The sequence below is a fragment of the Stegodyphus dumicola genome, chromosome 7 (genome assembly GCF_044657685.1).
Source record: "Stegodyphus dumicola isolate Sdum_Otavi_A_Nest chromosome 7, ASM4465768v1".
Classification (NCBI taxonomy): domain Eukaryota; kingdom Metazoa; phylum Arthropoda; class Arachnida; order Araneae; family Eresidae; genus Stegodyphus; species Stegodyphus dumicola.
Window position 1 is genome coordinate 178,922,214 of NC_140774.1, and position 12,683 is coordinate 178,934,896.

At 32.4% G+C, this 12,683-nt stretch overlaps 1 protein-coding gene across 1 annotated transcript in view; it reads left to right on the top strand.

Annotated features, from left to right (window-relative positions):
* Positions 1-792: 792 nt before the first annotated feature.
* The window catches only part of LOC118203447 (uncharacterized), a 121,507-nt gene continuing 109,616 nt past the window's right edge, over positions 793-12,683 (top strand). The window contains exon 1 of the mRNA XM_035375730.2: positions 793-1,688. Within this exon, the coding sequence (XP_035231621.2) occupies positions 1,628-1,688 (61 nt within the window). The 5' untranslated portion in view covers positions 793-1,627. The remainder of the gene's footprint in view (positions 1,689-12,683) is intronic.

A 12,683-nucleotide genomic window follows, 5' to 3' on the forward strand; every position in this document is an offset into this window, starting at 1 on the left:
TTTAAAAAAAAAAGTTTGAAGTAGAATTAGAGACAATAAATTCTTGAAAGGGTCATAAAAGCTGTCGGAAAAGCTTGGGGACCCACGTTCTAAAGAATGACTAATTATTAAAAGTTGATCCAGATGTGTTTTTTTTTGCTTATCCAAGAAAAACTTACTGATTATAAATATTAATGCTGTTTTTTGTAATAAGTTATGTGTGGGTGGGGGAAGGGGAATTATAGAATGCAGTTATTTAATTAATAATCTATTTAATTTTAATTATATAATATTATAAAATTTAATATTAATAGTCAGTAAGCATTAATTCCATCATAAAAGAAATTTTTATTTTATCTGTAGGGGTATACTACTAAAATGTAATGCGTAAGAAAATACTAAAAATGCATGTTTAGATAGAACTTAAAAAAGTAATCAATTAATTAATTATTACGCAGAAAATTTAGTTTTCTGTTACACATCTGCGGCCTCCAAGAAAATATCAGATTTCAGAAGCTTTGGTACGTTGACATGAATATCAGTAAAAAAAAAAAATCGTAAGAAAATATATGGGATGTAACAGATATATAAGCAGTTCTGGAAATGTGATATTTTGAGTTTTGCTTGGGAAAAATAACAACTAGTTAATAAACAATAAGAGGGCTCTTTCATCAAAACGCAAACTGCGCTCCCGAAACAGACACGAGATGGCGAAAATAAGGTTAAAATGTCCTGTATCCCTCCGTCTGCGTACGAAATCACCCCTTCCGTATAATATGGTATCGTCCGACGGCCAGACAGTCTGCAGGCCCGTCGCTGCTATCAGTTCGCAGTCATTATTGCTAGACGAAGTAGAACGTTTGCGTTGTGAAACTTTTTCAATAAACTAAGGTTTGCCATGTAGTGGAGCTTTAAAAAAAAAAAAAAAAAAAAAAAAAAGAATCACTGGACTTTTTTTTGTTGCGAAGAGCTTATTGTTGTTTATGAAATTTTATTTGATTTCAAACGAGTGAATAGCGTGGAAATACAGCGCAGCGTTCGACACTACCAGAAAGCGCTAAAGAAATTTAAACCCTTTGATAACGATTTGCTTGTCTAGCGGATTTTAATACTTTATTTTATTTACTCTTTAGCTGACGATTAGCGATAAGGTTGCATATGTGATATAAATTGTTAGATTCCACAAATGAAATTCTGATTTTGTGCGAGATTGGTTATTTTGATAAAGTTGACCTTTACGCTTACCATCATATGTGATCTGCATATCTCGAGTTCATCATAAAAAAGAAATTTATAATAAACGAACACATTCTAATATTACTTAAGAATCGATCAACAATATTTAATCTGATTATATGTAGAAGAATTAAGAATTCTCTTTGGGAATGGCAAATGGAGATGCGTAACTTGCTGTGAGTCAAATCAGAACAACCTCGAACTGTTTTACAAGTATAGAATAAACTTTTTGAATTAACCCAGATCCGAATACAATAGTAATTTGAAAATGTTCTGGCTTTAAAATTATGAAGATATCATATGATCAGCTGATCATGCTTCGGACAGTATTTAGAAGACGGTCCCTGACAGGCTAGTTGTCCCTTCAAAGGCTACAGAAGCCTATACAGACTCAAGCCAGACGTCTGCCGCCATGCAGACCGAGAGCCTCTCGCGAGGGATCGGCTACATTATTTTCCTCGTCATCGCTGCAGGTGAGTTCAGTTTTTTTTTTTTTTTTTTTTCTTTTCTTTTTTACTCACCAACTCCATATTGTTGTAATTGATGCAGCAAAAAAAATTTTTTTTCGGGGTCGGGGATGAATTGATTCAATACTGGTATTTTTTTTTTTTTTTTTTAAATAAAATAGTTATAAAGTATTTAATCCTTGAAGTTGTTTACAGGTCACTTGAATGTGATTTAAAACGATTTTAGCCAAACTTTTACCTCTCTGTTTCTATGAGAAATTTATTTTTATTCAGATTTTAATGAAATTAAAATTTTATCATTTGTGAATTTTAAGTTTTAAGATTTGATTTTTTTTCTCCAAAAGAATTAAGGTATTTATTTTTAGAGCAAGTTATAATGTATTTATGGGAGGAGAAAATGTGTATTAGTTCTTTTGTTAAGTTACTGAGGAATGGCTATGAATCGTAAAGTATATTCTCATAATTGATAACATCTTAGCTGGTTTATTACTTACAGAAGATATAGTAAGTGTGTCTCTGATAAAAAGGAGGGGTTTTTAAAAGGAAAGGTCTGTAATTATGTAATTATGTTGTACTTGGTTAGGGCTTGGTAAATACTGAGGGATCTAGTCGAATTCAGTTAGGAATTGTATTTATATAAAATGTAGGTGTTCTGTGACCATATGATTTTCATTGAACAAACAGATTAATTTTTTAGTTTAATAATCATGGTGTCGTAGGAGAGAGCAGTCATGAAGACTTTTAAGGGAGAACTGGCTCTTGTTTGTGTTATATTTGGGGGTCATGAAAATCCCATGTAGATGTCTTGATACTCCCAAAATAAATTTCTGTAGCTGTTTTATCAGTTTGCCAAGTGCCGGTTATCTGAGTATCCCCAATTTTAGCAGTTGAGTTCATGGTTTAAATCAGAATAAATGAATTGTCAGATTACAGAATTTTTAAGAATATTAGTACTGTGCTATGGTTTATTTATTTTTTCCAAAGAAAACTAGTTGTAAAGAAAACTTTTAATGAACATCCATTTTGGTACACAGTGGGTATGGTTGAGGCATTGCTAAGTATCCATGTTTGTTAATAGTCTCGGAAATATTGGTCATTTTCATACAATGTTTTGAATATGATGAGGTACTGTACTTTGAATATGAAAACTAATGAGTACAATAATTCATTATATTGTTGCGTGCGTATGGGTTCGTTTGAATTGAATGCACAAGTCTGATGAAAAATGAACAAAATTTATTATTATCACAACAAAAATGCTTAATTTTCCTCAGATATTCGTTCAGTATTACAATATCTCATAGTAGTTATCTTTTAACTACTCAAACGTTCAAGAGAACTAACTAACTAAACATCAGCAAACTAACTAAAATAACTAACTACCACAAACTGAGAGGTTTTTTTCCTTTTATAAGACTTTAAATCGCACGCGATAATTTTCTGCAACTTTCTCGAAATCAAAGAAGAGATATTTATTTATTTAATGTTAAATGCATGTGCTCTTGTATTTTTAATTTTTCACCTTAGCTTTCCTTTAATAGTCTTCATGCGCTGCACTACACGGGGATTGAAACAATTTAATTTATAATTCAACTAACGTTAGCTATTTAAATACCAAATACCTTTCTACATCTAAATACCTTTCTACATCAGTGGTGAGCTCCTGAAGTGTTTCGGTGGGCTTCTGTTGACGGGATTTTAATTGAAGACTGCTGTAGTCTTTTAAACATTTTTCGCCGAAGCACAGCTCCAATTGTGGCGGATAGAGCTTTTGAAATCTAGCCTTATGCTTTGGGAAGAATCTGAAGGATATCCGCCACGTCTGGTCTCAAAGAAGCGGTAAGATAACAGGCCTTAGCTTGGGGATCCCATCCATTCGGTTCCACCACTATAGAAAATTGTGTTTTATACACTTGCCTAGAGGTCTTCCCATCATATGTAGATGACTTCAGAGAGGGACGAGCAGGCATGGGTAAGAATTTAAAACTATCAGAATTGTTCCCTGCCATCGCTATGATCTTCTTTAAAGTATCAACTTCTTTTGCAATAGCTGAAACCCTATCATTAATTTGTTGTTCGAAGGCAGAAACTCTCTTTTCTGTATGCTCTTTTACAGAAGAAACTATTTCTTCTTTCACTGAAGAAATGCTTTCTTAAATTTGATCTTTTATGGAAGAAACTTTTTCTTCAATTTGCCCAACTTTATTTTCAACCATGTCCATTCTATTTTCCATGGCCTCAAATTTGTTTTCTATTATGCAGCTAATTTCTCTTTTCATTTCTTCTTGACTGGCTTGAACAGCTTTCATTTCTTCCTTAATGGATTCTTGGCCAGCATCCATCTTCTCTTTGATTACTTTCATCTCCTCCTTAACAGATTCCTGGCCCAATTTCATCTGTTTCTGTCCCGCTTTTGTTTCTTCCTGTCCCGTTTCATTTCTTCCTTAAATGAGGCAAAGGCTGATATCAACTGCCTTAACTGTTCTTCCATCGCTCTTGTTATTGGCATTCAAATCCCACTTCTGACACCAAAAATTGTTGCGTGCGTATGGGTTCATTTGAATTGAATGCACAAGTCCGATGAAAAATAAACAAAATTTTGGAACTACTCTGATATGCGCCCTCAAGTCACCAAATTTCTCGCCAAGCATTTTTGGCGAAAAACTCCACGCTGCCATATTGCTATCTAAATTTTTTGTCTACATTTCGAACTTTAAGCCTAAAATGTCTCCATAAACACGGTTTTCGCGAATGCAAAAACCAAGTTTTGAACACACAATTTAAGCTAAAAATCCGAAACAAAAACAAAACATTTAGATAGCAAAACCGTAAAGTTTTTAACCAAAATTATTTGACAAGAGTCCATGTACACCGCGATATGTTTTAACTTAAAAAAAAAATCTACGAATCGCACAATCTAGGCAACGAACAAATCTACAAACTACGCATACCTCGCTTTAATAAATTAACATAACAACGATAAATTTCAAAGAATACCATGTACACAGCATCCGGTTTAAACTTAAAAAAAATCTACGAATTGCACTATTTAGGCAACAAACGAATCTACGAACACCTCGCTTTAATAAATTAACACAACAACGATAAATTTCAAAGAATACCACGTACACAGCATCCTGTTTAAACTTAAAACATCTACGAATTGCATAATTTAGGCAACAAACGAATCTACGAACTACGCACACCTCGCTTTAATAAATTAACATAACAACAATAAATTTCAAAGAATACCATGTACACAGCATCCTGTGTACATGGTATTCTTTGAAAACTTTAAAAAAAAAAATCTACGAATTGCACAATTTACGCAACAAACGAATCTACGAACTACGCGCACCTCACTTTAATAAATTAACATAATAACAATAAATTTCAAAGAATACCACGTATACAGCGTTCTATTTCAACTTTAAAACACTAATCAATAAAATAACTAAAATAAATTTCAAACAATTAAAAAAAACAACAATAACAACAGAAATTCATACTAAAAAAAAAAAAAAAATGAACATAACATTCTACAAAATAAGAACAAGAATAAAATAAAATGCACTTACCATGAATCAATGTTTTTTCGAACAGCAGAAATACCAATTTCATACTGCCACGTAATCACTATCGTATTTATATGACAGCCAGACACACTATCCAGAAAATTCAGACTATGGTTCACAAATAAATAAAAAAACAAATAATCACAAATCCCTACATCTATCACGCACAGCCACTAAAAATAATCTCCCATACCCTCTTTCCACACCTCCAAATACCCATTGCCCCTTAACAGGATGGCCACGACGATATTTCCTTTTGCCGAACTTCAATTCAACAACTTTCACCATTATATCTTTCCCTCTTAGCTTCTCAGACACAAAGCATGACGCGAACCAAGGAACTCCTGCGAAAGATTTTTCAACGTCAACAGGGTTGCCATACAACACGCAATCGCGCCAAAAACCAGTGCAGAACACATATCGCCACATTTGGTGAAATTAGGGCGTATATCAGAGTTGTACCAAAATTTTTTATTATCACAACAAAAGAATGCTTAATTTTCCTCAGGTATTCGTTCAGTATTACAATATCTCACAGTAGTTATCTTTTAAGAGAACTCAATTCAAAACAGCTAGAGAAAGCTAATCCGAGAATTCGCAACAGTCAACAAGAGCAGTTTTCTAAACAAACTCTTAAAACAACAACAAACAAACTAAAATCACATGAACTGAAAGGTTTTCCTCCTGTTATAAGATTTTAAATCGCGCGCATTAATTTTCTGGAACTTTCTCGAAATCAAAGAAGAGATATTTATTTATTTAATGTTAAATGCACGTGCTGTTGTATTTTTAATTTTCCGCTTTAGCTTTTCTTTAATATTCATGACGTGCTGCACTGCACGGGGATTAAAACAATTTGGTTGATCTTTACATTATGGTAACTTGGCGTTTTTTTGGCGAAAATTTGGCGACCAACTCTCCTACAGCAACCCTCTATTTTTTTTTTTTTCCCGCCGCTATTTTGTCTTCACGAAGTAAAGACATGTTTCTTTTCTTTTTATCTACTGAACACTTCTTCCAACAATCTACTAGCCGAATTACACTTATGCTAGAAATTTTATCTAACAAAACTGCTTAATCATGACAAATATTCACTGCAAAATTGGGAAAAAGTGCACAATACCATACTCCTTACGCGTTTTTCAAAATAACACATACACATAAACCATGTACACGCCACTTATTTTTACTTAAAAAAACATCCCAGAATTGCACAAAAATGGCATTGCGCACACTCTTCACTATATCCATGTACACTGCTTTTTTCTCATAAATTAGAAAAATTTCACGAAAATACATGACAATTTTCTCAATCTTTAAACCCTGTAAAAAGAACATATATGAAATTACCTGATCGCGAAAAAGTATTTACTCTTTCCAAATATGAACATTTCCACGTATAAAATAAATAAAATATCCAAAAACTTTTACCTCTAAATCATCTATTACATTATACATGTCACCAACGAGTTCATACCGCAAGCATTACAAATACTTAGTATCAAATATTTAAATTATTTCCATGCACATTTACTTCAACTTAAACGTATACCAAATTCCTACAAACATAAAATTCACAAAATAAGTATCATTTAATTAAAATATCACTAAACCATGTACACGTCGACTTATTTTTACTTAAAAAAACATCCCAGAATTGCACAAAAATGGCATTGCGCACACTCTTCACTATATCCATGTACACTGCTTTTTTCTCATAAATTAGAAAAATTTCACGAAAATACATGACAATTTTCTCAATCTTTAAACCCGGTAAAAAGAACATATATGAAATTACCTGATTGCGAAAAAGTATTTACCCTTTCCAAATATGAACATTTCCACATATAAAATAAATAAAATATCCAAAAACTTTTACCTCTAAATCATCTATTATATTATAAATGTCACCAACGAATTCATACCGCAACCATTACAAATACTTAGTGTCAGATATTTAAATTCTTTCCATGCACGTTTACTTCAACTGAAACGTATACCAAATTCCTACAAACATAAAATTCACAAAATAACTATCATTTAATTAAAATATAATTAAATTCAAAAACACTACTTAAAATATAAATGAGCACATACATTAAATTAATAAAAATTACCTTACAATCCTAATTACTTTAAACTAAATCATTGCTAATAACAATTTTCCCAATAATACCAAATTCCTTTACTTCCACCTTACATTTAGAAAACAATGCATAAAAATAATATCCTCAAATAATTAAAAATACTAACTTACCTAATCTTCTTCAGAATCTTGATTATGTGTCCGATAAACTTCTCTTTAGTTACGGCCATGGGATCCAAAAATTCACGAACACTGTTTCACACAACACAGAATAAACCAAATACAAAATTTCCAGATTTTTTCCCAATTTCCCCCCTTTTCCGATTAAAGAACCGTAATTCGTCCATTAATATCACATGACATATCCCATGATCTCTCATTTCCCTCACACAAAATAATGCGTAATCGGAACTGAGTACTGCTCACATTATTACCAAAGTCCCAGGTAGTAACCTTTATCGCCTCCAAAATGTCGCCAAACTACCAGTTACTATATTGTAAAGATCAACCAACAATTTAATTTATAATTCAACTAACATTAGCTATTTAAATACCAAATCCGTAACACTATGCATTAACAAATGTGGGAAAATTAGATGAGGAAGAGAAATTGAATAAGAAGTTGTAGAGACATTAGGTTTTCTTGAGGCAGGAGACATGAAAAATGTGCAGTATCCTCGCCAGGACTCAAAACTAGACCTCTTGAATATGTGCTGAGTTTGTTACCAAGTACACCATGAAGATATGCTTGAAGGAGGAAGAAAATGCTTTAAAGTAAATTTTTTTTAATATGATCAATGTCATAAAAAATGATTATTTAGAAGCACTACTGCAGAAAGACTGAGAAATGTAAACATTGCAAAAAATGGCAATAGCAGTTCAAAGCTAGTAATCCCATCAATTGTTTGGAGATTACAGCCATTCTTCCTAGGTTTCTTATATTCCATTTGCAGTTTATACATTCTCATGGTTCTTCTTAGCTCCTGTAATTAATACATTCTTTTATTGTTATTGTTTTTCTTCATGCTGTCTCTTTTCAATTTTTAGCAATGAATAGATGAATTATTTTTGTTTAGTTGAGGAAATTGTTAGAGACACTGATATGTATTTGCAGTTGTGCATACCTGAAAGATTATTGCCTTCATGAAAAAGATGCTGTAAGGGATATAAGGCTGTAGTAGAAGTGGATTGGTATGCTTTTGTTATCGGGATTTGATTCAGAAATTTATGTGTGTATGCATACATATGTACACATACACATATATACATATGTATGTACACACATGTATACACATACATACATATGTATGTGCGTATAATGTATGTTGACATATATGCGCATACATACAATGCTTAATATCATGTTTTCTTCCACCTGTTTTCATTTTGTTGTGCTAAATATCATGCTCAGCAAGCTATTTTTTATTGCATATAATGTAACGTCATACTTTTTGTCCTATTTTTCTGCCATGTTAATCGTATGATGCGTAAACAATTACTGCCTAGCTGTTGTTAGTAAAAATCACACTGCCTCTAACAGGTTCTTTGTGATTCCAATTAATTCAAAATATTTCTGTCTGAAAGAGAGAAAGAAAATGTTAAAGAATTCAGGTTTTGACATCGCATGAGAGGGTTTCTTAAGGTTTCTTTTATGCTCTCGCTAAGCTCACGATCTGTTGCTTTTGGACTCATCTTGCAAACACAACTTTTTTGTCTTTTTAACTAATTAATTAAACATTGTTTATTTAAATTATTAAATATCGTTTCCTTTATACTTATCCTGCATAAAATTCAGTAGTAAAATGACAGGATGTTTAAAAGCAGCATATTTTTAGAATTCCCGATTGAGTGTTAAACGTTGCCATATATTCAAGTTAAGTTGTCTTAACAAGATGACGTACCCAACTTTTTTGTCTTTTTAGCTTTATTTGTAAGCAATGAATGTGATGTTTACACTGCGTAAAATTTACCAGCTAAATCAAAAATGATTAAAACAGCATATGTGTAGAATTCTTGATGTGGTATTGCGATAAATTTTTTTTACTGAGTTTTTTTTTGGTTTGTCTCTGTATTATTAAATTTTGTAAAAATATATTTACGGGTGCTCCTTGGCGATTTGGGCAGTACATGGATACCGCAATTCTTTGATTTAATATTTTGGCTATGTCTAGTGCCAATTTTTGCTCCAAAAATTTCTGCAACATAAAGCCAAAATAACAAGTCAAAGAATTGCACAAACTTGGTATCCATGTACACATCAGCCTATTTTCTCTTAAAAAAAAAAAAAACATCAGAGAATTGTACAAACTTGGCTTTGCACACTCCCTTTGTTCATGTACATATCTATTTTCATTAAAAAAGTCAAAGAAGCAGCCAACAAAAAATATATAATCTCAGTAAACTACATTTTAAATTAAAAAATCAAATAACGGGACTACTCTTATATGCGCCCTCAAATCGCCAAACATTTTTGTGAGAAACTCCAGGATGCCATACTACTATCTAAATTTTTTGTCTACATTTCAAACTTTAAGCCAAAAATATCTCCAAAAACCACGTTTTGAACACACAATTTAAGCTAAAAATTTGAAACAAAACAAATTTAGATAGCAAAAACGTAAAGTTTCTCACCAAAAATATTTGATAAGAATCCATGTACAAAGTGATGTGTTTTAACTTATAAAAACATCTACAAATTGCACAATCTAGGCAGCGAAGGAATCTATGAACTAAGCATACCTCGCTTTAATAAATTAACCTAGCAACAATAAATTTAATAGAATGCCATATACACAGCGTTCTGTTTCAACATTAAAAAACATCTACGAATTACACAATCTAGGCATTGCGCAGAAATCAAAAAATAAACTAAAATAAATTACAAACAATTCAAATAACAACAGAAATCCATAGTAAAAATACAATGAACATAACATTCTACAAAATAAAAACAATACAAAAAAAAAGGCACTTACCATAATATATACGTGAATAAAATTTTGCCAGTCACACAATGTCTGTCAACAAAAGTGCCATGAGTTTGCTATATCACATGTCGTTCTGTGATTCAAAATTTCAAAAGTAATGATAAAAACTTCCTCCAAAGTTAACATACTATGCGAAAACCACAATCCAAATCTTAAACTCCGCAGACAGCCTCATACTTTAGCAGTAACCATTTGACTGCAAACCCACACAAGTCCATCAGAAACACCATTCTTCGTCCGACTTCTTATTTCAGCTCCACATTTCAGACACGCCAAACTCCATTTTAAAAGTACTGACTCCCATAGAAATTCCAAAAATGCACTTCTATCCGCATAAACACACAAGTGAACAAAAGACTCATTAACAACTCCAACATCGTACCTTTTAATACTAAATTTATTTTCCACACAATCTGTATGCGACTGAAATTTTGCTACCACGTCTCTAAGTGTCAATATAAAATACCATCCCACAGCACGGAATTGTGCCAAAAACCTGCATCAATTTATGTTGGGACTTTCTGATTATTCATAGCCCATCCAAAAAGTCACGGAAAAGTATTCACAAGAAAAGCAGTATGCTGCCAAAATAGTTACGTTATGATGCCACCAAAAAGTTTTTATGGGGCAACCCAGGTATACATGTAGCACATGTCTGTTTTGGCTGCTGTTGCTCAGTGTCCAGTAGCAGGGATGTTGAGCTTGTACAATTCTTTGATAGTTTTTTTAAGCAAAAAGAGATCTGTGTGTACATGGAGCATAAAAAGGAAGATTTTCTCCAAAAAGTTAAGTATTTTATTACCAGTGTTTCTTTTTTTAAAAAAAATTTTATTGGTTTATTCCTCTTGTATCAAATTCTTTGCCACCATTTTGAAAATGTCTGTTATCTTTGGCTCATTAACTTGACAGAAAATCAGTTGGCAACAAGTTGACAGGTGCTCTCCAAAGTTGCCAGTGAATTCTTGATTTTTCAGTGAGGCTGCTGATAATCAGGAAGTACCTTTATTTTATTTTGTTTATGTAGCAAAAGAACATTTTCATGAACCTGAACTAAAATATAATCAAATGTAGTACAAAGTCCGAAATTCGAATATCCAATATCTGGAATGATCTAATATCTGGACCATTAGTAAAATAAATAAATTAATGAAATAAAATAATATAAGAAAATCTCCTCTTTGCTTACAGCCTCCAGGAATGGTTAATATAATATCCAATAAAAGGAAGCAGATGTGCTATATATGTGGATTTTTCTTTGGGCTTGCTAAGGTTCCTGTGTCGCTTTCAAATGCCTGCTTTTAGGGAATTGCACATGGCTAATTATAATTAAGATAGTTTTCCTGCAGAGATCGAGGATGATGAGTTTATAAATTAGTTCGTTATGCCAGATGCAGTCAAAGATTTTGGCTATGGCTAGCATGAGAAAAGCAGTAGTTTGATATTTATGTATTGCTGCTCTAATGAATTCCACTATCCTGCCCAGTTACATAGTTTTAGAGGGGCTCCCTATGAAATACATATACTGGTGATTGGAGAATGATTTCAGTGCCAGATCCAAACATTTTAAAAATATTTCCTTTCAAATAATTTTTCAAGTAATCCTTTCAAATAATTTTTCAAGTGACGGTAGCAGATTTGATTGGATGGTAGTTTTCAACAAATGATGCATCTTTCCTGGACTTGGAGATGAGAATAACCGTTGCATGCTTCCACATCATCAGAAAATAATTTAAAAAACAGACAAGCATTACAGATCACACAGAATTCACTGATGCAGCTATTATGCAGGTGTTTAATTATTTTGTTTTCTATGCTATGTTTATCAGGGGTCTTTCTATTATGTAATTGGGAAATAATAGCATTAACTTCGGCTGGGGGGGTGAGGGTAGCAGTATTAGTAGTTGTGGGTTGCTGAGTCCAATCTTCTGTTTTATCAACATGTGTAATGAAATGTGAATCTGAAGGATTATCACTGGTCTTAAATTGTTCCTCAAAGTGATTTGCAAATGCGTTGGCCTTCTTATCATTTGAATATTTTAAACCAATGTTACCTGTAAAGGGCATATTTCTGGTGCGATTTGTTTTTAAATTTCAAATAAAATTCCAAAAGTCACCGACCTCAGAGTTAAGACTTTCAGTTTAATCATTCCATATATTTGTACAATGCTCACTGACCAGTCGTTTAATTTTCCTGGTGACCTTAGGGTAATGTGAGAAAAGGGGTATTTTTCTCTGCCTTTTGCATTCTTTGATCAGGTTCCGATTATTAGGACGGAGTTTAAGATAATAATTTTTACTTTTACCTTCACTAGTAGATTTTTCAAAAGCTGCTGTAATATTTTGGGTGAGATTT